A 25,578-nucleotide genomic window follows, 5' to 3' on the forward strand; every position below is an offset into this window, starting at 1 on the left:
AACAATCGAAGCTCTTGAAAGTGAATCGACCGTGTTGGAGTGTCTCCTACTCCTCTCCTCCCTAGTACTAGCCGTGGGCATTGTATTAGTGTCCCTTTTGCCCGGCCAGCTGTATGTGGGGTAGTGACGCATCGCCAGGGCCCAGTCTGATGTAAGCCGAGACCTCTCTCTAGATGTGCTTTTTTCCCTTCGACCTGCCTTACCCTCGCCGTCGGCCCCTTTGTCCTTTTCTTTTCATCTGGTCCACAACATCCCAGCATCATTTGACTATCCTGTTTGCACCGACTACAACCCATGCTCCCTCGACACTACCATCCATCCTATGCCACCACCTTCTTCTCCATACCCACGTGTTGTTTGTCCCGACTAGTGGATTAAAAGTCCAACAGTATGTACCGCGCACCGAAAAGATGCTCTACTACTTGATATGGCCGGGTATATATATCTGATTCCGAGCCCTCAACGCCATTCGCCTTGGTCTCATGTCGATGCCGTGTAAGAAAGATCAAGTCGCTCAGAACATCGCCGCGTTGCCCCATCCTGAAAACTCCTGAATGCCATAATGCTCCAAATATGCCTGCCCTCTGCCTGTGAGCTTAACTCAGCCTCCTATTTCCCCTTTGTCCTTAACGCCTTTTATCGTGTCTGTGTCTGTGCTGTCACTACGCTCTCGTGTTGCATCGGTCTCGTCTGAGCTATTGACCTCGCTCCCTTTGCGAACCTGTTGTGCGACCCGCTCTGCTATCTTCTCGTCCAACATCTCTACCAGTCGGTTCGAGTATTGGTCCAGTAGTTTCGCCATCACACGCTCGTCCATTCCCCTACTCTGAATTGCCTTCTCACCGACTGCTCGTGCTGTCAGCGCCAGCTCTCTTTCAAGCTCTCGTACTTGCTCCGTCGTCAGATTGTCGGAACTGCTCCCTAGTTTCTTCCGGTATGCCCGCAATGTCCGGCAGACTTGCTCTGTGGAATTGCCAAGACTTCCAAATTCATACGTAGTCGGCATTGGTTTGGCTCTGGATCGTAGATCATTGGAAGAGCGACGCATTTTCGCTATTTTGGCAGCTTCAACCTTGCTTCGCGGACTTGGGGGAGACGGTGATCGATTTCGAAACGATCGACGCGTTGGAATCTCAGGTGTAGAGTAACCGCCTCTTAAGTTGGCCGAAGATGAAGGAGGGTCCAATCTTGGTGCTTGTGCGAGGCTAAATTTGGATGATTTCTTCCTCAATCGAGGGGAGCGACTTCCGGTTTGTGTTGGAGTTTGCGCGTCTTCCGTCGATGACCGCTGGAAACGCGCAAGCTCCGACTGGGACAACACTCTGCGAAGAGGAGGTCGACTGGATTTCTTGTCCTTCTCCACGGGGCTGAGCCCCATAAGGTCCATTGACTTCGTCAGCTCTTGAAGTTGTTGCTGCCGACGGTCAAGGTCCCAGATAAAGATGGTACCATCGGCAGCGACAGTCACAAGTGATTTTTGTTCCATATCCGTCTCCTCTCCTTCACTGGTAGAAACTAGGGTAATTCCGGTGATTCCTTCAGTATGACCCCAGTCACGTTTTATCAATGATCCACTCTCATTGTATAGGCGCACAGATTTGTCCGTACTGGAAATACCCCCTGTCAAGGTCGCTCCTCGTCTGGGCACAGTCACGAGACCAGATAAAGCTACAGCATCTCCACCCTCAGTATCTGTGGCTCTGAAAGACGTGATGACCTGACCAGTCTCAATATCATACTGATGAACTTGCCGATCGATGGTCGAAACGATTATAGCATCATCCTGATTAGGGTCCAGAATAATTGACAAAGGGGTGGCTTTCAGCGTGATTGTCCGCAATATGACAAAAGCGGTCAAAAGTCGATGGCCTTCTTGCAACGAGACCTTCTCCCTCACCACAATTGTTCGATCGGATGAACTTGATATAAGCCTTGTACCATTCTTAGAAAATAGAAGAGAAGTAACAGCACCAACATGTTCATCCATAGTCTGCAGTAATTCCCATGTACCTTCTCTTTGCTCAAAGACTTGTAGAGTTCGATCGCGACTTGAGCAACCGACGAGTGCATTGCTCTCCTCGTGAATTGTGACATCAGTGACCTCTGCGGCATGAGCCTTGCAGGTAAATACTGTCTTCTTCGTTTTGCCGTCGACAATCCTGAGTAAACCAACTTTGTCACCACAGGCGAAGAAATCGGCGTTACGGGAGGCACGCACGACTTTGAGCTCGTTACGATCATCTTCGACATCATCGGGTTGTGTCAACTCGACCTTCATATCTCCTTTGCAGTAACCGCCTTGATCCCAAAATAGAACAGCCCCATCTGCCGACCAGGTGAAGAATGAGGCGTCAAATTTATTGGGTAGTGGGAGCGCGTCAACCCCTAATACAGCGTCGCTATGAGCTGGTAGCTGCCGAATCACCTCCACGGAACTTCCATCGTCTGTTGGTAGTCTCAACAGCTTGATATGGTGTTCAGAGTCCACCGAGACCAAGCAAGACTTCAAAGATGTTATGGCTTCAATGTGGCATGTATCGCTTGCAAGGGCAGCATCCTCTGTCGCGTCAACCGGGCCGGGGGATTGCGGGGGAGTACGAGTTGCGAGCAGATCGTCGACCCTGAGTATCTTTAAAGTGCCTTGAGCACCTGTAAGGTGTAGCCTGCCGTCATCAGACACAGTTGAACAATTTACACCAAACCCGGCATCTGCGATTTTGAAAAGGCGTTGCGCGCCTTCTGTGTCATCGAGAAGGCAAATATCTCCCCGGGACGTACAGATGACAGCCTTCGATGCACTAATGGGAATGACACTCGTGAAAGTACATTCGAGTAGAGGTCCAAGAAGGCAATTTCTGCCCTGAAGAGTCTTGTTCATAGACCCTGGGACAGAATTGCCAAAATCGCTCATGCGTGACTTCGTTGGCGAGAAGACTTGTACCTCTTCCGTACGCCATACTTTCACATGTCGAGTGCCGATACTATGCTTCTTAGAACCAACGTACTTTCTTGCAACACGAATAGCACTTACGTTATCAGATTTTGGCCAAGCCAGGCAATGCGTGTAATGTTGCTCGTGCATTTGTTACTCGCATAGAAGACCGTGGACCCATTTCTTGGGTTCACATTCCAGATGTAAAGAAATCCATCATTAGCTGCACCTAAACTAGCAAGGAGTTGTGAATCGGGGCTGAATGCAACACATCGTACGCCAAATGTATGATCGTATATAGACGTCAAGGGATAATCGGAAGGTGCGTCCAGCGCCGTAGAGAATATAAGAACTCTGGGTTTATTCCCCGTCTAGATAAAGTCAGCATACAGGACTGTATGCTAGAACAGCCATAGCTTACCTCGCCCACAGCCAAGTATTTGCCATCCGGGCTGAAGGAGACACATGTGGCGGTCTTGACCCGATCGCGAGCCGTCCATGACTTTCCGCCGGCAGCATCTCCCCACTCAGCCGTAGGAGATCCCAAAGATAATCCGATTCCCGATTCTCTTATCGAAGCTGGAGTCCGTATGCGACTATCATTCGGATTCTGGTTGGGTGTGGAAGGACCATAGGCGGAGGTCGCCGTGTTGATGGGAGCTGTGGTCGGTCGTGCTCGGAAGAAGCGTTGAGAAACTTGGTACTTTTCGTCGACTGTCGCGATGACAGCTGCTGCGCCAGCGGTGAACGCGAAAGAGTTGCTGTTGGGAAGTCCGTCGAAAGAGTTTGGGGAAGCAACGGTGGTGCCAATAACTTGTCGGAGGGAAAGTGTGGAATCATTACGATTGGATTTGATCGGAGATTTGGCAGACGTGCCTTTGGCAAAAGGTGAATTCGAGGGTGTAAGCTTCAGAGCGAATGCAGGGCTCATCAGCCGGGAGTTGGGTACGGGCGTGACCGACATGTCCAGTTATGCCGAATAGAAATTTGCTGATAGAGAGCGAGTGACATCTCAGGTAAACATGCTAGGCAAGCAGTCATAAGGAGATAAACGAATGGCAGCAATGCGAAGGAGCGTTGCGAAGGTCGAGGTTGCAGTGAAGGAGCGGAAGATAGAAGCGAGTTCGTATGTGCGATCGAAGGAGTAGGAGTTTCGACGGGTGAATTCTCCGATTATCTGAGGCTGGCACTGGACCGCGCGCCCATCACATTTGATCGGCGTGATAGGGGCGGTAGTGTGATGATTGCAATTTTTGCCGGGCGCAACACAACACTACGCATGGGGTAATTGAGAGCTGAATACGTCCGAAGTCGTTCCTTTTGATTGGAGCCGAGACTGAAATGAAACAGCGACGTTCTTCACCGTATATTGTCAGGGTCAGGTTCAATTGAGGTTACGATGCAATGATGGTAATAGATACGAAGAGGTCTGAAGAGAATTGTTGTGAAAACGCGGGCAGCAGCTACGAAGCGACGGGTGGTACGAGCGCCTTGCATAATAAACAGATTGTGCAGTGTGCACAATGTGAGCCTGGGGTTGCTGCCTGATGTCTTAAGGTATCCATACCTTGGAATAACCCTAGACTGCAAATCAGAATACATGGCCCATCGGCCCGTGCCTCTTTCGAAGCTAACTCGCCACTACATCAAACAAAACATCTCTTTGTTTACTTGGCCATTATGACAAACACCGGAGATAGTCCGCTCTCAATCACTGGCTCCATTGTCGGCATCGTCGCATTGGTGCTGTCCGTTTCTACCATCATTCAGGCTGTCTACATCTATGCCAGTGCTTATCGGGCTGCACCCGCCGAGCTGAAGAGATACACCTCTTCCGTCTCCAACACCATGGATGAGCGTTCTTACAGACTCAGGAGTGGGCATATCCCAGGTCCAATCAACCTAGCCTTGGGTGGTAACGCCAAATACGATAATGCTCGGTGGACTGAGATGTTGGAGGAGTACTACGAAGCTCACCTAGAGCTTGAGGACGAGCTCCATAAGATCAAACATAGAGGCCGAAATATAGACTCTCTGATCAATTGGAACCGCATTCTGTGGCTGTTCCGGAAGAAGGACTTGGATGAGTCTGTCCAACGCGTGGAGACATTGAGATCTCGAAAGATGGCTGTCTGTCTGAATGCGTTGCTTGCGTATGCTTTACAAACACCTTTGACTTCCATGTTAGCGCTGATAAAATTTCATGATCAGAGATGTATCGAGTATGAAAGAAACCCTGAATCGTATTGAAGCTAGAATACCACAGGGTCCACTTCGCCTCCCCGTCGCACGACCTCCAGAGGAACCCGAGCACGACTCTCTGGCAAGACCATTGAACCTGTATGCAAGCTCGGTGCTGGGAGAGTCTGTGACTGATATAGTTCGAACATCACTCGATTCCAGATGACTGCCGGGAAATTCTACATCGGTTGAACGTCACTCATGGGAACTGAGCATGGCCTAAAGTCCTTGTCTAGCTCACTCGTGCACAAAAGCTTTGCCGTCTGCTACCACTACCCTCCCTATCCTCTTCAACACGTTTCTCCATTCATTCTCTCGGTACCGGTCCCACGCGTCTAGGCCTTCTCTCGCCTCGATGCTCAACGTTTCGTATCCAGTCTTGATGACGCCTTGCACTTCCTTTGGGCTGAGATGACCCTTCTTGCTGCCTTTCTCCTCCAACAGTGTCTTGTAGTGCGCGCTCACTCCAATCAATGTGTTCATGCTCTCGTTCTTGTCTAGACTATACGCGTCTCGAAATTCAGTGAGCTTCTCCCCGAGTTCCACAAGCTTGTAAAATAGGTCGTCGTACGCAGCTGGGTCCGGAAGGAAGGCCTCTCCTGATGCCAAGGAGAGTGCAATGATCGTTGTCAATAACGAAACGACGTCCGATGAGTATGGCAGCGAGCGAACATCGTCGGCATAAATAGTAAGAAAGCGGATGAAGGATAGTAACGATCTCCATAGCTCCGACCAGTGGTAAGTCAACCGCGTGCGTGTACGAGATAAGTGTGAGATGATTCGAAGTAAGACTCCTAGGCATAGTGTGTAGAATTGTACGTCGAGACGTCGTCGCAAATTATGGTTAACACCGTCCATAACGATATCAAGTATGGTAGATACCACTATCCGATCGCCTCTAATAACAGGAAGATACGGTGGCCGTTGGCGACATAGTCGTACGGCAGTCTTGCTATCATCCCCACATAATCGCTTCATCAGTCCAGGATCCTCTATCAGTATCTGTATGGTGAAGAGACTGAGGTACGTATACGCAGAAGCGCGAGCTGTACGGTGTGCGTGTTGAAAAAGATAAGATGTTAGGGAGAGGAAAGAGCTAAGCGGTGATGCTGAAGTAGGACTTGCCGGACTAGATGTCACGAGGTTAAAGCAGAAGAGCTTATTGGCGTTGGCAAAGTCGTAAGTGGACAGGAGAATACCGGCTTCTGGGTCGGGTCTAGTGAACTTTAGTAGGAGATTCATAAAATCGTGAGGTCTTCGCCTACAGAGCCATAAATAAATCTTTAGCCTCTTCGGCTGATGGCGTTGGTGTTGTTGCTCGTGAGCCAGGCGCAAGGGCTCCTAGCCCAATCATATGGAGGGTGCTCCCTATACCCCAGCCTTCGGGAAGGTCCTCTTGTACCGCGATATACCGGTCTCTTGTCGAGGCACATGTAGAGCCTACACAAAGGACAACCTTCTTGATTGCCTGATCATTGACAAAGTCGTCTAATCGCAATCTGTAAGGGTTCTGAAACTCAAACTTGTTGTAGTTTGCGAGGAGACCAAGAAGTAGGAACGGAGAGACAATATGGCTGCTATCATCCGCGTCGAGTGCGCACTTCCCAATCATTTTAGCTTGAGCATAAAGGGGAGGGAGAGTCAGACTCACTTTCATGATAGCAGGGAATAGGTCTCTATGAGTGAAATAGCTGATAAGCCCGGTTCCCCATGCTCCACTAGTCATTGCCAATGCAGTCTGCACAGCTTTTTGTCTGACTTCCATACTCCTGCCATTTCGTATTATGCTTTCCAGAACTCCAACAAATTCCATCAAAACTTTGTCGGCATCGTTGAGGCCTGCTAGCACACTGATGATGTCAGAGGATGGATTGGTGTATCGTTTGCTTAGCACGGCGCCTAGGAATACTGTCAAGGTCTGGTTCGTAAGTTGACCCGGCTATGTAAGGTATTGCTTGGAATGTCGGAGAGAAAGATGCGCGTGTGCGTGGTGTTGCCGCAGCTGAAATTTAGGCTTACATCGAGTGCTATTTCGTCCGAAGGACTCCTACTTGCTTTGGCGGTACTAATTGCTCGCCGGAACAGGTTTTGAGACTGCGTCTGTTGCAGAAATCAGCGATGACTCTTGGCCAGATTTACCGATTGTGAAATCAGTATTGTGTAATGTACATACTTGCAACTGAAGTAAATGTTCTGCTCGCAAGTCGCCTAAAATGCGCTTGAGATATGCAGACTCCGGCCGGTGGAGAAAGAACTCCTGCCAGAATCCCTCAGAATCTTCGAAGTCTTCTACATCGTCTATGAACAACTGCTCGTAGAGCTGCACGACTTTCGGCGTGAAATTATCAGGCCGGGTATCCTGCACGAGGGGGGACGGCTCCATGGCGATGAGAGTAAATGCGGATGTCTAGACGTACATCGATAGAAAGACCATGCATAGTAGGGCGGTGCCCAAAGATCCAGTAGAAGGATATTATAGATTTCCGAGTACTCAGACATTGCGCGTCTACTTACGGGCAACCCAATCCGTTAAGGATCGGCCGGCTGCGCGTGGCTGGAGGATGTGGCTGTGGCACGGACCTTCGCGAGTTTTGAGATCAAGACCATCAATTACTGTAATCTGGCTGATGCTCTCGCGGCGGTTACTATATGCTAATCCCCCTGCTATCCTCTAGACGACCTTACTGAACTAGCTGAGAGATCCAATCCAAGGCTCGTCCACTTTGTTGATGGCCACTTTCTCTTGGTCGCTCAAATGCTTATAGTATATCCCGACAGCGATACCACCAACTATAATAAGTAAAATCAGGATTCCACTTAACCATTTCACGAAACGAATTGGTAAACACATGACAGTCCGTCTTCCTCTACGCTCTGCGCGACGTTCCTCTTCCTCGGCGTATTCGGCGCTTCGAACATAGGATCCACGCGATTTGACGGAATCTTGACGACTAAATACCCTGCCGTTGAAAATTGAAAGTGAGGATGCGTATATCCTTGACACTGTCCGTCTCGGCACTGCATCGGCGGTCTCTTTGGTGCTGGGCGAGTGGATATATATGGAAAATGGCTTCGATGCACTCCCCTCTTCAGCAATCGGCGCAAAGTCAAAAACTGCAGTTCCGGGGACAATGTTTGGACTCGGCGTGGGAGTTTGAAATATCTCTTCAGAACTCACGTATGGGACTTTGCATTCACTTGCCGACGTAGACTGGGAATAAACACTGACGCTTCGTGGCTCGCTTCTCTGGCTGTTGTTTGGGCGCAGGGCGGATGCGCCAGATCTACTCCGATTACGTCGTACATAGGGATCTCTTCCCCAGTACTGCATATGTGCCGCTCTAGGAATAACTCTTGGGCCATGCGGTCGTTGACGCATAGGTGGCGAAGCGAATGTAGGAATTGTTGGTGAGGTCGGAGACGCAGCTGACCCTCGTAGCGCCCTGCTCTTGTCAGTATGCGACAGCATGGACTGTCTTACCACTATGCGAGACGTCTGCCCTAACTTACTCTTCATCGTATGTGCTACCCCACGAACGCATGATCACCGTGACTCAAGAGCGATTGTACGCGTCTTGAAACCTCCCTCGATTTGGTCGGGTTCGCTTCGATTATACGGTTTGCCAACCAGAACCTGAGTCGCTTCTACTCCCTCGACGTCCTTTGGATGCTGAAGTAAGGAGGTTTCGGACGCAATGGCTAAGAAAAGTCAAAACACCCCAGGCAACAAGGGAGACTACGGGCATCGTCTAGGCTCGCTGAGTGATTTTAATAGAGGAAGACGGTAACTACCTGGAACTGTATTGAAATTTGGCGTTGCTCCACAACAAGAGCAGAGACATAATAAACATACCCCGGAATCGCGTGGATGCGACCTTTACCATGGCCATTGGCTACAGCCTATGATATACCAGCTACTAGTCTCTGGTTGAGAACCAGAAATTGGCCGCAAGCAACCTTGAGTATTGGTTGAGACGCGGACTCTTTCAATGCTAGCCAACACCAGCGATCGCTCCACGCACTCCCAAACACAGAAGTCATAGGGGGTAATCTAGACGTGAGACAGCAGTCTCATTTGCAACAATACTACTTGCTCGATAAGATCACAAGCCCAGAAGCTTGCCTTGTAAGATCCGGTTGAGCAATAGGGCAACGCATCCGGCACGGTCCGCCGTACCTGCATATGTGGTTAGGGCTGAGGCAATAATCCCCGAATGGCACTAGCTAGGCTTGTGACAAGAGAGCTTCTCGCACGTTCAGATATGGTTTTTAGGTCGGTATTGCATTCGGATGTGAATGTGAATATGAATGATCTAGCATGTCCCCCAATACTGTTGCCGTCAGTCAACTTTGCGGTTTGTTGCCGCAGCATACGTCTCTACTAGGACAAAAGGAACATTGCTATGTATAATCGCTCGTTCTTATTGGCTTCTAGAAAGTTTTACAAGTACGTTGGCGTGGAGATATTTCAATTCAGGGAAAAACTTCAGCGCATGCATGATAGGTACCTGGTATTTACGAATCCCTAATCTCTAGAATCGAAGCTCAAAAATCAGGTACGTCGAGACTGCTTAAGGTATTAGTATCGACTCTTCTCCCCTACGTTGAGCTACTGACTATGCGAATATCTGCAACGACCTTCGTCCATTATTCCGCTGTCAATACAAAGGGTTTTGAGCAAGCGAAAGGATCGACATAGGACTGAGGACGGATCTGCTCCACACAGCTCGCGTGTACGAATTTGGTCATCTCCTTGAATCTCATTGTTTCTGTACGCATATCTCGTAAAATTTATTGCTGTCTGGGCTCTCAATAGGCCTTCGTTGACCATCCCGGTATTCTGCCTTGCTCGTAATAAACGAACGGCGATATAAATTTCTGCGACACCATATGTGCGTACATGTAAGCTAACACTCTCAGATATCAGGGAACCCTCAATATCTCTTGATCTCCGACGAACCGTATCGGAACCTTCATGAATAAACCTTACAATCACACTTAGTTTCCTGGCCCATTTTGTCGCCTCGGACTGGTAGGTTCACGACACTCTCGTTCAACATCGCGGATATCCTAGTGCATCGCAGCCTCTAGCAACTTATCATTCGGAAGTGTGTCAACACACTCAGCAGCTTTACAATTGTACGGTCGCACATGTGCGAAATGTACTGATTGTCAAACAAGGTCAAGGGATTGAAATACTTGTTTGACGCCAAAAGGATACAGCAACATGCGCATGCAAGTCACGACAGGAGTTGAAATCGATGTTTACGACCTGCACGCCGATGTAGGGTGGGACATTCGGGTCCCATGCTAGGCTCTCTACTAGTCGGTCGCAGGAGCAGCGATGAGGACTTGGTTGCCCGGCGCTCAAACATCCATCAAGCCGCCTCCGCCGTCAGTGTCTTCTCCGTTGCTCCCAGTTGTAATCTCCGACAACACCAGCAGTCGCTACATCGACAGACCCAGGTCACCCGTAGCTTAGCCACGGTCAATGGGCTGACCGATCCATAGGTCAAGCTGATCAAGGACAGAATCTCGCATGTGCTAGGGTTAGTGACTTTTCATATGGTAATCCAGCAAGATCGCTGTTGTGACGATCCGATTCTGACGAACTATAAAAGAATGGTCAGGCGTGAGGCAAAGAAGGAGGGCGATAAGGTAATACTTGAGCCGTCTGTGCTTATAAAAGGGTCATAACCCTGTTTGCTTACAAAATGATGAATCTAGCTTGAGTATACCTAGAGAATATGTCAGATGTACTGCCAAATGTGGTAGCGTAGCTAATTCTTATATTAGTACGAATTTAGTGAGTATGTAATTAGCAAATCCCTGTCGCCACGTAGCGTCCTTAGTGCACTGGAGCCATCCATTCAGCAGTTCGAGGATTAGACGAGCCAACCAATGAGAACCCTGACAAACCGCCCCTGCAAGACTGATGTGCCGTGCGCCTCATAAAGCAACCACATCGCATGTTTCGACATGTAATTACTTCTAGACACTTTACGAGCTGACCCAAGTCTTCTCTCTGGCGCAGTCTGCAGCACATACGAGACTGGTCCTGACCGTGTCGCACACGTCAAGTAGCGCCACAATAATGACTATGGGAAGTATAATGCAGAGGGATAAGGGGGACAGCACGGAATCAGATAGCGGGAACTTCGTCAGGAAGAGACGCTATGCGACTCGAGTAAGGACAGGGTGTGGTACATGCAGAAGTTCGTTTAATCCTCCGTTGCTGACCTATAGAGCGAATGCTGAATGTAGTAATAGTACGACGAGTGAAATGTGATGAAGGTCGGCCACATTGCATGAATTGTTCCAGCACAGGCCGCATATGTGAGGGATATACAGCGCCTGCCTCGTGGGGCAAGCAAGGTAGCAAGTCCGGAACGAAGGATAAGGTAGCAAACAAGAAGGACTCTTGCCTTAGGGATACGGCAACTGTACCAGGTGGCCCAACAAAGACGACTAAACTTATGATCGCACGTGCTTCTAACCCGAAACTTAACCTCGAACACCAACCTGGCTATTTTGGCTTGTGTTGTCTACCAGGGCAGACCCCTGAGAGGTTGATGGACGCTCTGTCTCGACTGGAGAATCATACGCGATTTCTGGAGGCTACTCGGACGCTTTTCAACGAGTCTATCTATTCGCCGCTTGGTCACTGCTACAATGCCGTTGTGCGTACAGATCAGAATCTATTGCTCAATTCAATCTCGTTGTATTCCGATGCCACAATCGCCGCCAGTCGGGGTACGGTCTTGAAGGAAGACTCGAAGACACTGGCGAGTATCATGCACGGCGTCTCACATTCCCTTGCCGGGCAGGTCCCGATTTACAAGCTATATCGGATGATGGCTCTCGTAAATTCGATGTGTCTCTACGAAGTAAGACGAGCTATATCGTCATGTCAAACCGTACAGCTAACTCTCTGGCAGATTGTCCAAGGAGGTACCCGGCTTGCAGTACACTTCAGTGGTCTAGCACGCATGGTCGAGGTCGCTGGTGGCATCGCAAATATCGACTTTGGACACCTTCCACGAACACTTGAGGCTACAGACCTCATAACTTCCATCTATCTAGGGACGCTTCCCCTCTACGCTCCTGTCTCATTTCCCAACCTAGAACACCAGAAATCAGGTGGTGACAGAGCGGAACACTCGAGACCATTCCTGTTGACATCGCCCTTGTATATTTGTGAAGCTTTCGCCCTAGCACATAAGTACAATGGTAATATATCGGAGACATCCGTGCAGATTATGCAGGATGCGTTCAATCTGTTCAAGATTCGCGTCAAGTCAATGGAAAGAGTTACAGAAGCATCACCTATTACACTAAATGCGGATACGTCCACTTCCGATACATATTACGCCGACCTCCAGACCGCACTAAAATCAGACATGATATCCACGAAATCTGCCCAACACTTTGTCAACGAGACTATCCGGCAAGCTGCTATCATCTGGTGGCGAGCTGTTGCACGATTCACTCCTTTCGACGCTCCTGGAAATGATGTGAATTTGATAGCTATCTACAATTCTATGTCCTGGATACCACTAGAAGCGTGGACTGGATTGCCATTCGTCTATCTATGGATGTAAGGAAATAACGACTGACAATCCCGCAACTGCGCACTAACACTTGTTTAGTATTCTGATCGCTTGCTCAGCCTCGACGAGGCATCAGAGGGCTCGTAGATTCTTCTTCGCCGAGATGTCCCGGTCGTCACTGTGCTTTGGTACAAGCTGTCTTTCACTGTTCGCACGTTAGTCCAAGATATCTCATCTCTGCTTCTCATTATGTACACTAATACCCGAGTTAGCAATCACGAACAACTTTCTGTGGTTCAGTGAACAGATTCGAATTCAGCAAAAACGCTCCAGCGCTGCGGCCGGATGCCCTAACCCTTCAAAATCAGTGTCAACTACAAGAGCTCGTTGATAAAAATAGAGAACTGTAGAGAAATTACTCGCAAGCTCCCAACTTCTATCACTAGCCAGAGTGCCCCCGGAGTTCGTGTGAGAGCATGTACAACATCCATTAGACCAAAGGTCGCCTACCGACTTGCCCATTCAACATCAACACTGAATAGAAACATCCTATACACTGGCGTGTGAGACTTCCTGCTCCTGAATGAGGACTCGACAGAACAAAACAGGGCCAGTTCGGATCACCCAAGACCCAAGAGCAGGCCAGGAGAAGCAACGACAGCTCAACAGTGTGCTGTAGCGAGGATAGCGAGGTCATGAATGACATCAAATGTTGATGAAGCCAGGAATTCACATAGAAGCATTTTAGAATTGCCATCATTATTAAAGCTGCCATTCTGGAACTATAGCCCGGATTCGAGACGTGTCCCTTTCGAGTTGCGTATAATCAACCCTAGATGACTCGCAATCTGAAGGGCTAGCCAAGGCAGTCTAGGCCCTGTTGGCCACGATGTAGCTTCGATGTTAGGTAATGGATAATAGCATAGTCAAAAGCAAACGTCCACACACCTCCTGATTTCTGAAGATCCCTGTATGTAAATCACATGAAACTCCAATAAACCCCTAGGCTTTCGTGATATACGTGCTGTGAAAGAACTAAGTAAGCAAGAAAACAAAAGGTAGCATGGCGACTATAGTGCAGGAGCATTTCTCATTTCTAGTATCGAAGCTTGGCACAAGGTATTACTACTAATTGATAGCTTTTGTCTCATCTACTATTTCTACTATTCATAAGCAAAAGGGGTATCATAAGCTGCTTAGACAATAGAAAGAAACATCGTTGCGTTGTAATGGCTAGGTACGGGAATAAACATATAGTCCCTGTAAGCTTCGCTGCGCAGTGATGGCTATGGAAAGTATTGGACATATGAATTCAGGAAGTATTGTTGTGTGAAGATGGGTATGCAAGATGTTTAATAGCTAAAGCCAAAGAACATGAAACTCGCAATGAAATATATCCACAATGGCCGTGGACCTTTAAGAGGGCTACTCACGGCTCATACTCGTCCAACTTTGGCTCTGTATCTACGGACTCCTCACGTTCTGGCGTGGGAGTAGACAGCAAGCGTACGCCATACCTGTGCAGCTGCAAGTCCCACACACGCTGCCACCTCATATTCCTCCTGGCTCTGGACCGCACGTTTCTCGCGTCCTGCAATTCTTACTGGTACGTCAGTGGGATATCAGTCTTCCCTGTACGGAAGCGATATGACTCGCGCACCAGACATTCGTTGACATCGCAATGACTTGCCCATCCGGGATCGTACCGCGAGATCGAGTCCTTAAGTCCTTCCACGACCCAGCGATAGACCTACAGCAACCACGGTGCGGCCTTATCATAGATGGAAAGAGTAAAATCCTTGCACTTTCCTGTAAACATTATTGTTCTCGCTATGATACTATACATTGATGAGGTCGTCTCCGATACCAACCCGAATTGTACAGTCAGGAGAGCGAAGTGCTGGAGCAAGGATGATTAGTTCTATGAAGCTTCTAGATTTGTCAGAGTACATTCAAGAGACGTACGTATAAGGTAGAACAACAGCGTGTCCTGCTCGAACCTCGATGACTAGGTTACATGACTGACGATTCGTTTCGGGAGGACTCTGACTCTTGCCCATTTTTCAATGCTGATGATGTTTCTCGTGTTACTCGCACGATTATGGATAATATGACTCTGGCGGGACTGCTCGGAGTACAATATTCCTTCTATGGAAGTATGTTTGTAAGGCGCCACTAGACTGGAGTATCAAGGTACAAGACAATCAACAATGTCGCAACTAAGCAGATAGACCCGAACGAACCACATGAAACCATGGATACGTAACTGTTGACCTACGGAGACTCCGTTTCGACACGAAGCGCGCCCATGGTGCTATGCCATACGAGGAAAGAGGTCATTTCAGATTCTGGCCTTCTGGAGGAGGAATACCTCCATACTATCCCGTGATTCATCTTTCGACTCTTGAGTGCCTAAACTCCCGTTGTGGCGTCCATGTATCTGAATTGGAGTGGGCAGGCGTCTAGTTCTGGCGTGGAAAAAAACATCGACGTACATCACAATATGGGTCTATCAGACGTTAGCGGGTGTTCTCACAAAAGTCATCTCGTTTGAGACTAAAATATCATGCCTCATTTCGATCTCCGGCGTTTTCATGCACTGTCATCAGCTGTCATGCTCCTCTCGAGCACTCCTCGGCAGCTCCAAGTCCACAATCCATGGAGCCTGAGCAGGACGATACATCAGGTTCATTATCGACGCATTGACGAGCAATGTATCTTCTCCCCTCTCTCTACTTAATGGACCTCCATTCCGATCGTCTCTCTGGGCCTCGCCGCTAACATCAACAAACTGCAGATCCTGCTTGCTGCCAACACGTCGTTCACCAACACGCGTACTCTTCTGAACAAAGTCTTCCGCATCTTCCGTAGCTTCCTCTAGTCCACTCCCGGCCGTCAACTCTGCATTCACCTTCTCAACATCCCATGTGATGCGCTCCGCTCCCGACCCTTCATGAATATGTCCACAACAAAACAGCCTTGGTCGCGCACGGGCCGCTGCACGCAATAAGTGAGGGCAACCAGCATGCGTCCTCTGGAAAGTCATATCACGATGACCTCTTGGTGGCCCATGCGTCATTAGGATATCAACCTCTGGCCACGATGGAATCGGATGCTCCACGATCGATGTCGCACCCGGCGATGATAGTGCAGCTGGGTTCCACCTGTCTTCACCGCGTTGATAGTCGAAAGCCCAATCACAAAAGACAGGCTGGTACGGTGACGCATAGATGGTGAAATTTGCGCCGTTACTGAGGTTGAAGCGGTACAGACCTTCGTCGAGGTATCGTATGCCTTTCTTTTGGGTCTCATCGCAGGTCCACATCGCCTTCGCGGACTCAACAGTATGATTCCACCATCGATGGGTGTATTGCATATTATCGTCAGAAAGCATCTTGTATCGAATACCATTCGGCCCACGGTACTTGTCGTCGAGGCTGACGTCATGATTTCCTGCAATCACAAGCTTGAGCTCAGCGTCGCACTGATTGAGCATGTCGATTGTTGTCTTGTATTCTTCTAGCTCTCCTCTAATAGTTAAGTCGCCGCAGTGGAGCAGGATATCTGCTCTGGGTAGCGGGTATTTGAAGGGATATGGGGAAGAGGCATCGCCGAGCGAAGCAGTATGCGTGTCGGAAATAATGAGGATGCGAGTCTTGACCGTTGACGATGTCATTTTGACGGTCACGTTGTCGATGGTATTGAAGATATCATGGAGAACGTCGCTGTTTAAGAGTCATTGTTGGCGCCGACATTGGAATTAAAGCTGCAGGGATCATGAGTGCTAATCCCAAACTGGGTGTCGCGCCAAGAATGTGGAGTAGATATGGTGGTGAGATACGTCAGCAAATCTTTGATGGAGATTGCACTCGCTTTGGTGACAATGAACAGCATAAGGATTCTGAGAAATATCCATATTGCCTATTCTGAAGAGAATTGGGTGAAGGTTCTGATGATTAGCCATTATGACACGCATGAGTCCGACCACGGCTAGGGCGGCTGAGCGAATATTTCCTTTCCTTGATTGAATATGCACTTTGAGAGGCATATATATAGGATAGAGGCGGGCGTAGCTTGTCTAAGAGGACGTCTTGCACCGGAGCGACACCACATTTGAGATGTTACCAGGGGTTTTCGGTCCCATTTCGTGACCACCTAAAGACAACCCACTAATAATACAATCACAGCCTCGATTCTTTCGTCTGAAACAGCTACACATAAGCCGCGGAATAGATTCCTCCTATATGTTCCAGCCGCATTGATCCAGTACCGCTAGATTCAGTGGGCTGATACCGTGGGTATATAAATTCGGATTCTTTCAGCATCCTTTGCGGGAAAACAAGAAACGATAGGGAAGATTGGTGTACAGAATGTAAATACACGCAGCCAAGGTGAATCGAGAAAACTCAACAGATGTTGCGTAAAGGTCACAATATGTACAAAGAGACGAGAAAAGGAAGGGAGGAAGTAAGGCACTGAGAAACGAGTGAGTCTTAGATAAGACGGCCCGAAATTGCACAAAAGGGCGGTTTTGTACGGAACGAGCAACACTATTCTCTTATCGTCCCTTCAGGCCGCACATTAGTCTTACTGAGCTTTTTCCCCACACCTAGGTTGAGAGCACTCAATCTCTTCTTGACGCTGCCCATCCTGCTTGTTTTGCCGTCGCTCTTGTCCGTATTCGTCGAGCGGATCGTCTCGGCTCCGTGATTGATGCTTCCGTCCCGGTCGACGCTCGCGCTTCGCTGGCTGTATGCGGTGGTACTGAGCGTCCTGCTGAGGTCCGAGTCGCTGGGCTGGGTGCTTGCACCGTGGCTTCTAATCGGAGATCGTGGTTCGCGCATTGAGTTGCGAGGAGCACGTTCTTCTGACTCCTGGATTGCACTGGTGACAGCTTGGTTTTCTCCGGAAGTGCGCTTTAGAAACGTGAGACTCAGCCGGGACTTTTCATTGCGTTTGTGGCGCTTCTCCGAGAGGGCAAAGGGGGACCCGTTTGACTGGCTAGGACCGTTTGTCATAAGCATTGGGTGGTCGGGGGTCACTACACGATCATGGGTCTGTTTCTGTGTAATTGGGATTGGTCTGGTCAGCCAGGATGTGGTCACTTCTGTGGCGTTAATGTCCATGACAGGAGGTGCTACAGGAGCCAATTGTTCGAGTTCCGGGGCAAAAGTTATCTCGAACCCTGAGACACGGTAAGTGAATGCATCTCAGATCGTAGGGGCCCAGATTCCTACTTACGTTGTGTGAGCTCTGCGCGGGTGGCTTGATAGGCGCCACGCGAGAATACACCCAAACAGCGCTTGATTACCAATGCATGATCGATCAATGCAACCCTGAGAGCATTTTCCAAAACTCCAAAAGCTCGCTCTTCGCCTTCATCATTTACAAGCTCGTGGGATTGTGGTAACAGTTCGCGGTACAAAGCCACGCTGGCGTCGGTCGATGTATCTATAGATGATGTGATGCTTTCGGCAAGCAGGGTGAAAGCAGCATCTTCCCCGTTAGTAACCCGTTTCTCTAAAGCATAAAGTTCAGATGTCTTGCGCGTCGTCCTTTCTAGTGCTGTTTCGAACGGTGGAAGGGTGATGATGTCTGTAGTAACGATCTCACTGCGACGGAGAATGGTAGGGAATGTCTCTGCCGTTGTGTATACCGTCTTCTCAGCTATTTGTTCGCGGACAGACTCACCACCTAGACGGCGAGAGGCGGTGGTGAAGTTCTTCGGTCGTGAAAGAAGGAAATAATCACGGATTGGTTGGGAAACCTTGGCACGCTGATAGATAGGATGGACGAGGTCTTTCTGTGGAGTTACAGCATAGACCTGAAGGTATTGACCTTCCACGTCCTCTTGTTCGCTTCCTATTGGAAGAATTTGAGCCGAAGGGTGTTGTGATTGCATACGATCGGTGAATGAAACCAGTCGATCGGTAGAAGAACCCTCGAAGATGTAGTCCTTGTCACGCAAACCAATAGGCCAGCCAAGACCTTTGTATACGACACGAAAATACCGAGCATTCGGTCTCTCGCCTTTACTGATGGCCTCATAAATAGTTGCCATTGCTCTTTGAGACCGAGCCAACTTTGCGAAGTCGAACATGTTGTGCTCATATTGATAGGCCAATTCGATGTACGTGCCCAAAGCATTATCCCACGATTGTCCGTCTTCATAGTACTTGATCATTTGAAAATAGATGGCTTCCTTACGTTCAAAGGCAGTTTGCAAAGGGAAGTCCGGTGCTGAGCAAGCCTCGATTGTGACTGTAGGATCCCATTGATATAGATCGGCATGCAGACGGAGCGCCAGGCCGGCCTCCGTATAATTGCCAGCTTCGGCCTGCAGTCGAGCCAGTTGATGAACATATGCGACATAAATGTCTTCCTTCTGCATGTCTTTCAAGAACTCCATTAAATGGAGGGTGTCCATGATGTGGAAGACCTCCCCGGTGGCATCTGTGCTGTGGACGGCAACAAGCAGGTCCAGGAGTTCATCGATAGTGCTGATGATGCCTTTGATCGCAACAAACAGCTCGTCGTCATCGGGACTGTCGGCAAGTGATTCGAACAGATCAATGAGCTCGCCTATGAAGGTCTTCTGCAGCATGCTCTCAGTCATGGGCTTGGACTTGAACAAGCGATCGAGGCAGTCAATCATCTCTGCTTGAATGAGAGCGAGGTCTTGGCTCAAACACCATTCACTAATGATCATGGTGTGAAGTATATCGATCGCAACTCGCCGCAGGCCTTCGTGAACACTTAGGCAAAGTTCGACGATCGGCGGGATGAGACCAGGGACATATTGAACCTGGTAACCACCCATCCTGGCTAAATTATACTCTCGGCGATCCTCTGGCGACGTCTCCCATCCTATAGCTGTCCACGATCGACGTAACAGATTTGCACCAAGTTCACGCACATCGCCTGCAATTTTCCAAACAGCACGCCGCTTCTGCTCTGGGAATGCTTCCAAGGCAAGGGCGTTACTACCGACTAGTTGCAGGAGAGTGTCGAAGAACGATCGCCATAACTCAGTACTGAACTGGTCAGCGTCATCTGGCTCAGGTAGGAAAGATTCTATCAATATATGCGCGATTTTTTCCAACGTCCTCATAGTTGATTTGTGGTGGTAGATATGTGTGCTCATCCACGACATAGGGAATGCTTCTCCATTCATGATGGCCATATGTACTTGTAAGCAGGAAATCAAGAAGTCGCCCACACGAGTTTGCGGCCAGTCCTGGGAAACGATCGTCGGTCGTGAAGATAAAGCTGCAAGCACTGCCGAGATCTCAACTAGAGTCTCCTCGAGCTCAAATTTAGCGTTGGTGGGGCGAAGAGGAAATGGATAGGAGGATGGGAACAAAAGTGAGAGAGATGATTTCTCGAATCGAGGAATTTTTTGGATAGCCATAAAAGAGTCGACGAGTTTGTGCATATACTCTGGAACCTCCGAGTCTAGCTCTTCGACGTGAGACGCCACGATGGAGGAGCACAACCGAACCTGCTCTTTCCATTGATCAGTGACTGGATTCGTGAAGCCCCAGTAAGGTTCCAGCCATTTTGACGTGTATTGCAGCAATGTCGGTCGGATGTCTTCGTGTTTCAAAACATCGCTTTGAAGGAAGTTATAGACCATGACGAGCTTGTAAAGAATCAGTTTGCCCTGAACATCTGCACATTTCTCGGTGAAGTCTGTCACAATCTGGAGAACCTCATGGTGCGTCATTGTCGGGTAGAACTCTGGTATCCATGTGTGGAAGTATTGTACGACCAGTGTCTTAGTCCCTACGAGAATGGGTGCGGAGTTGGTCATAAGGACGCCTAGTGACTTCAGAATCTTTTGCAAATCCTTGGTGAACGTTGGCTCGCGACTAGTGATACCAATGCCAGCCTCTTTTGCTTTTTGTTGCTTACGAGCATTCATGATGAATTTGAAGATGTGTCCGCCAACTTTCAACGTCGCTCTCAGCTTTCGTGATATGTCAGTGTTCGTCGGATTGTCGACCAAACGTGTAAAGCTGCGAAGCAGACAGGAAGTTGCGAAAGGATAGTTGAAGCGCTTCTCTGCGTAATCATCGACCAGAGGACCTAGGTTGAACCGTCGATCATGAACAATGCTGAGCATGACCACTAGGGCGTTGAAGACCAGATCCTCGTACTCGTCGTTTCCAGCGTAGTCCACGACAATCTCAAAAAGTGCATCGAATACGTCAGGTAACAGTTTGACGATCTCAATTTCTGGCACGAAAGCAAAACGTTTCAGTAATTCTGCGAGGTCACTGGCAGACTGCTCTTTCCACTTAAGTAGACCGATCAAACTGGGATCCTGAGAGTATTTGGTGCTACAGAGAAAGGTGGAGAGTTTGACAGATGCCATGGCTCCTGTTACCGATTCGTCTTTGCGTTGCTTAGAATTCCAAGGCAAGCCAAGATACGCGCCTCTACCGGAAATCATGCCTGAAGTAAACTCGTCGTATTTGTATAGCGCGAGTGAGTGATCACCATCACGAATAAAGGCATCTTGTTGCCAGAGTGGCATCCAACAGAGCGCAAATGGGAAGTGTGGTGCATCCGCAATGCTCATAACTAAGTGACAGCCAGGAACATCTTCAGGCTTGATGGCTAATCTTACTGTCAGATTCCATTTGTCGCCCTTTTCGACAGCGGTCGTTCGCCATGCGGTGTGGCCAGAGCTGTTGCTCGAGGGAAATATACAATTGTCAATGCGCTCTCCAGTAGCTCTACGAACTTCAATGGTGAGTTGTAGGTTTGCAAGAGATGTCTGCTGCGCCAGTGGGACAGTCCCATGTTTTGGGTGCGATAGAAATGAGTTTCGAGATAGGAACGGCTCAGAAACCGTCAGATATATATCGCTGCGCGCTTTTCGTGGTGCTCCTGACCAGCCAATCTTGGGCGTCCAGTTCATATTATGCATCAAAGTTGGTGTCTTTTCGATGAGAGCTTCAGCGTCAGGATTTTCGAACGGGTTTAGGGCTATTTGCAGCGAGTTGACAGCATGCAGTCGCTTGTATCGCCCGGAACTGTTCGGAAATAATTCAGGGATTATCTCGCTCTGCTGATAATCAGACTCTGCCACCTCGTCAAATTCACCTGCGCTAGACCATAGTGAAAGATCCCAATCCATCTCAGTCTTCGATTTCATGATGTCATCTACACGACAGACGCCAACTGCGACGGTTCGTTTTGCAGACTTGCCGCTGGGTGTTCCATTCATTCGAGACCCTGGGCGCGTGTCTCCGGACGTCCTGCTGTGACTAGCTGTTCGCTGATGCTCGGGGCTTGTGATGCTATCCTGCTCTCGTTTTCGGGCTCCGAACATCATACTCCGCCGACCTCCCTTTGCGCTGAAGCTTCCGGCTTGAGACGGCCGCTCGTGAAGACTCGATATGCTCTCGCGAGGTCCCGAAAGTGATCCGTTGCGAGTAGCTGTGTCTCTGAAAGGCTCGTGTTCCAATACCTTCACCACAAGATATAGACTTGATCCAGCTCCCGCACCTTCCCCAAAGTCCACAGGAGTCAAGTCGGCGAAAAGTGCTCTCAGACGCTCCGTTGGAGATGAGACCATGGTTCCGTCTCTTACGATAAGATCAATGGAGTAGACTTCAGAGATAGGCCGCGGTGCCGACCCGGGGGTCTTGACACAAAGGTAAACATTGAGTTGCGTGGAGTAGTCTGATATATTTATCTTTGCCGATTTGACGTGCACAAACAAGTGGTGAAGGGTGTGTTCGTCTACAGGCTGGGTCGGTTGTTCTTCTAGCAGACTCATGATAGATTGTAGTTGCGTGACTTCTATTGCGGAGTCTTCCGCGGTCAGCATACGCCCGCGTTCGTGTGGACTCCGCACAATCACATCCCCCGAAAGGAGTTTGTTTCCTCGCACCAAGTCCCAGACTGTCCTTTCGCGGAGGTCGCGCAACTCTTGCTGGGTCAGAACTTTATGCAACAATTGTCTTCTTGCTGTGTCCAAACGGTCTACCAAAGCGGAAGTCTTATCCAATTCAGTGTATGTTCTAGATAGGAGTAGCTCGTGTAGCTTGGTCGAATGCCATTCGCGGAGGCATGATGCAATTTCGTCCACAAGGGGCTCCTGAATTGAGGTAGGATTTTCATCGCCAATCTTGAGCATTGGAACGGGCGCTAGTGGTCTTTGAAAGGAGGAATCGCGGGGTCGAGGAGATGCTGGTGGCAGTGGTATGAGGGCCTGTTGCATTTGGTCCGGATTGTTGGTCCAGGTTTGCGACCCAAGACGCATGCCTGTAGATTGCCTCGCGCTGCCATGTGGAGATGTTCGGGATCTGGTCTCGGTTCCTTCAAGATGACCTTCGTCTGGTGTACACGTGCCATTGGCACTCTGATCTGCCCGAGCGGTGTTGTGTTCAAATCGTAGGGCTCCAGTGGCGGGAGGATCATGATACTGGCTTATTCGCGAGGTCAAACGCTTATCCCCAAGAACCTCACGAACTTCGACGCAGCATTTCGGGAATATTCCAGAAAAGACGCGTGCCTCCAACGTCTGACCTTTGACTGTCGTCAAACCTGCCAGAAGCGATGGCGGCGCGACGAGATAGCCACGGTACCAGCTGCCATCTTCTCCGCCCAGCTCTATTATGTATAGTTCATCGCCAATCTCAAGCGGTAGGTCGGCCGTCGACGTCGGCTGGAAAGGATACGTGCAGATTGCAAAGGCAATCCGGGGGAGAGGGCGCCAGCCGGGCATGCCTCTTGTCGAGTCGCGCGGTCACGGCCAGCTGGGACTCCGATTCATACCGAGGTGAACACCCGTGGAGGAGCAGTCGAAGAACAGTAAGCGGCGAAGCGTGTAGAGGAGATGGGACGTGCTTCAACAGCAAGCAGGCGTAAAAACGAGGTCGCCGTGTGAAGAGGATATGAATAAGAGTCTTGATGCCCCTTAAGGCTTAAGGGCCCCGGGAGATGGAGATAGATTTTCTGAGGAGCGCGAGCAACTCTGCGATTGGCTGGCACGAGGCGTTCGCGAAACTCTAAAAGCTCGGTAACGGCCCGCCAGAGAGTAATCGGGTGGACTCAGGACAGTCACTTGAAGGATATTACCTGCTATAATATCATTGATACCATACTTATCATATCTTCATTAATGAAGTGGGTCCTAAATCTTTATTTCTTGCCTAAAGAGAGAATGAATAGATGCTTTGATTCAAATTAAGCACTAAATTTACGGCACGGGAAAGTTTAGTATCTAGCTGGTTGATTAGAATGTATAGTTGCACCCCCATCAGAGAACGAAAAGTCTGTGATCCTGTCCTAGCATGCGCCTGTACGCGTCTGCGCCGTGCTCGATTACCGAGTTGCATCCATCACGATGCACTGGCATTCAAGGTTTATGTCACTGCTTGAGTTTTGTGGAGACTATTGTCGGCGCAAAAAGCTTGTGTATATTTAATCGACCACCCAGTCATCTATCGCTAACAATTATATTAATACAAGAAAATATATACCTCAAACGGTCTTCTGCATAGACCCATGTCTATAGTTTGCTCGGCTCGAACTGTGTGGAGAATGGATAGTTAACGTAGCCATCCGGCGATCTAGCATTGTAAAATTTCTTCCTGTCGTACGGCTCGAGCTCAATTCCATGGCGAATTCGAAATGGTAGGTCTGGATTTGAGATATACAGCCGGCCAAATACAATTACAGCGTTAAGATCCTTATAATCCTCGTCGGCTGCGCGTAAGGCGGTATCTGGTCTATACCCGCCTGCTACCAGGAGCGGTTTGTCCCCCCAGGTCTTAGTTAGGAAATCGAGCTTGCGAAAGTTCTCAACATCTGCATTGCCAGAGATTCGACTTTCCACTGCATGAAGGTAAGCCAGGTCCAGCTTCTTTAAGCCCTCTACCAGGCAAGAGAACTGTGGGATTGGGTCCTTCATAAGCATGCCCTGAAATCTGCTGAACGGAGAAATGCGGTAGCCCACGCGATCAGACCCGATTGCGTCGACTGCAGCTTTGGCAACTGCCAGTCCGAATCTCGAGCGCTTCTCTACACTTCCACCCCAGCCATCGGTTCGCTTGTTGACATTGTCTTGTGTAAACTGATCAGGGAGGTAGCCTGTAGTCCCCGTCAGTAATGACAGGTCCGGACACGATAGCGAGCGTCTAACCATTCGCGCCATGTATTTCCACGCCATCAAAACCAGCCTCCACACAGTTCTTGGCAGCCTGCCCGTAGTCTGCAATGAACTCTTGGATTTCTTTCTCTGAAAGCTCTACCGGCAGTGTGCCACTGGTGTCTTGCTTACCGGGTAGCTTGGTTACCTGCGGCATGGGCGTAGCAGAGCTGCTCACGGGCTTTAGTCCAAACTCTTTTCTCAGTATATCCTCAAGTGCAGCTCTTCCCAGGGCCCATAGTTGACAGTATATGAAGCTTCCCTTTGCATGCACGGCGTCTGTGACTTCTTTCCATGCAACTATCTGCTCTTTAGACCATAGACCAGGGACTGATCGAAATCCGCTAGCTCGAGGCGAGATGAAAGCACCCTCAGTTATTAGAAGCGTCCCTGGAGTGCTTGCACGCTGGGCATAGTACTCTTTAACGAAGGGAAGAGGGACATGATTACCGTCAGCACGGTATCGTGTGAGTGGCGCGAGCGCGATTCGATGCGATACGGTGATGCGGCCAATTTTAAGCGGTTTGAATAGGTTGCTGGTACCTGGCGACGTGGAGCTTTCCATTCTTTCGAGTTCTCAGAAGAGGTCCGCCTCATCGCACCGCACGCTAGCGATATACGACGAGGTGGCCGCCATCTTATCAGGGATCCGCAATGATTGTTAATCTAATTAATACAAGTAATTACTG

The 25,578-nt window shown here is 49.3% G+C and overlaps 9 protein-coding genes across 9 annotated transcripts; 2 read left to right on the top strand and 7 right to left on the bottom strand.

Annotated features, from left to right (window-relative positions):
- Window positions 1–601: 601 nt before the first annotated feature.
- EJ05DRAFT_497056 (WD repeat protein-like protein) lies at window positions 602–3,896 on the bottom strand (the record flags this gene model as incomplete). Its single annotated transcript, XM_033746496.1, has 3 exons — window positions 602–2,981; window positions 3,032–3,303; window positions 3,354–3,896. The coding sequence occupies 3 exons, from the start codon at window positions 3,894–3,896 to the stop codon at window positions 602–604; spliced, it is 3,195 nt and encodes a 1,064-aa protein (XP_033604644.1).
- Window positions 3,897–4,612: 716 nt separating this feature from the next.
- On the top strand, window positions 4,613–5,339 carry EJ05DRAFT_497057 (uncharacterized protein; the record flags this gene model as incomplete). Its single annotated transcript, XM_033746497.1, has 2 exons — window positions 4,613–5,085; window positions 5,144–5,339. The coding sequence occupies 2 exons, from the start codon at window positions 4,613–4,615 to the stop codon at window positions 5,337–5,339; spliced, it is 669 nt and encodes a 222-aa protein (XP_033604645.1).
- On the bottom strand, window positions 5,183–7,688 carry EJ05DRAFT_473115 (DUF1741-domain-containing protein). Its single transcript, XM_033743325.1, has 5 exons — window positions 7,347–7,688; window positions 7,193–7,273; window positions 6,825–7,091; window positions 6,439–6,773; window positions 5,183–6,389 (listed from the first exon to the last, which is right to left on the bottom strand). Exons 1-5 carry the CDS (start codon window positions 7,554–7,556, stop codon window positions 5,411–5,413), a joined length of 1,872 nt encoding a protein of 623 aa, XP_033604646.1. The 5' UTR covers window positions 7,557–7,688; the 3' UTR covers window positions 5,183–5,410.
- Window positions 7,689–7,781: 93 nt separating this feature from the next.
- On the bottom strand, window positions 7,782–9,026 carry EJ05DRAFT_200519 (uncharacterized protein). The gene has a single exon (XM_033739737.1). The coding sequence runs from the start codon at window positions 8,688–8,690 to the stop codon at window positions 7,863–7,865; it is 828 nt and encodes a 275-aa protein (XP_033604647.1). The 5' UTR covers window positions 8,691–9,026; the 3' UTR covers window positions 7,782–7,862.
- Window positions 9,027–11,154: 2,128 nt separating this feature from the next.
- On the top strand, window positions 11,155–13,523 carry EJ05DRAFT_507770 (uncharacterized protein). The gene is made up of 5 exons (XM_033747957.1): window positions 11,155–11,388; window positions 11,444–12,060; window positions 12,112–12,770; window positions 12,823–12,938; window positions 12,996–13,523. Exons 1-5 carry the CDS (start codon window positions 11,268–11,270, stop codon window positions 13,112–13,114), a joined length of 1,632 nt encoding a protein of 543 aa, XP_033604648.1. The 5' UTR covers window positions 11,155–11,267; the 3' UTR covers window positions 13,115–13,523.
- EJ05DRAFT_200536 (uncharacterized protein) lies at window positions 13,165–13,667 on the bottom strand. The gene has a single exon (XM_033739738.1). It carries the CDS (start codon window positions 13,496–13,498, stop codon window positions 13,214–13,216), a length of 285 nt encoding a protein of 94 aa, XP_033604649.1. The 5' UTR covers window positions 13,499–13,667; the 3' UTR covers window positions 13,165–13,213.
- Window positions 13,668–14,923: 1,256 nt separating this feature from the next.
- On the bottom strand, window positions 14,924–16,505 carry EJ05DRAFT_200548 (Metallo-dependent phosphatase). Its single transcript, XM_033739739.1, has 2 exons — window positions 15,281–16,505; window positions 14,924–15,232 (listed from the first exon to the last, which is right to left on the bottom strand). Exon 1 carries the CDS (start codon window positions 16,397–16,399, stop codon window positions 15,329–15,331), a length of 1,071 nt encoding a protein of 356 aa, XP_033604650.1. The 5' UTR covers window positions 16,400–16,505; the 3' UTR covers window positions 14,924–15,232; window positions 15,281–15,328.
- Window positions 16,506–17,022: 517 nt separating this feature from the next.
- Window positions 17,023–23,464, bottom strand: EJ05DRAFT_522474 (uncharacterized protein; the record flags this gene model as incomplete). The annotated part of the gene is made up of 2 exons (XM_033748784.1): window positions 17,023–17,908; window positions 17,965–23,464. The coding sequence occupies 2 exons, from the start codon at window positions 23,462–23,464 to the stop codon at window positions 17,274–17,276; spliced, it is 6,135 nt and encodes a 2,044-aa protein (XP_033604651.1). The 3' UTR covers window positions 17,023–17,273.
- Window positions 23,465–24,137: 673 nt separating this feature from the next.
- On the bottom strand, window positions 24,138–25,550 carry EJ05DRAFT_460950 (NADH:flavin oxidoreductase/NADH oxidase family protein). The gene is made up of 2 exons (XM_033742624.1): window positions 24,884–25,550; window positions 24,138–24,831 (listed from the first exon to the last, which is right to left on the bottom strand). The coding sequence occupies exons 1-2, from the start codon at window positions 25,452–25,454 to the stop codon at window positions 24,251–24,253; spliced, it is 1,152 nt and encodes a 383-aa protein (XP_033604652.1). The 5' UTR covers window positions 25,455–25,550; the 3' UTR covers window positions 24,138–24,250.
- Between the last annotated feature and the right edge of the window lie 28 nt (window positions 25,551–25,578).

This window comes from Pseudovirgaria hyperparasitica (assembly GCF_010093815.1).
Source record: "Pseudovirgaria hyperparasitica strain CBS 121739 unplaced genomic scaffold EJ05scaffold_2, whole genome shotgun sequence".
In the NCBI taxonomy this organism is placed as follows: domain Eukaryota; kingdom Fungi; phylum Ascomycota; class Dothideomycetes; order Acrospermales; family Acrospermaceae; genus Pseudovirgaria; species Pseudovirgaria hyperparasitica.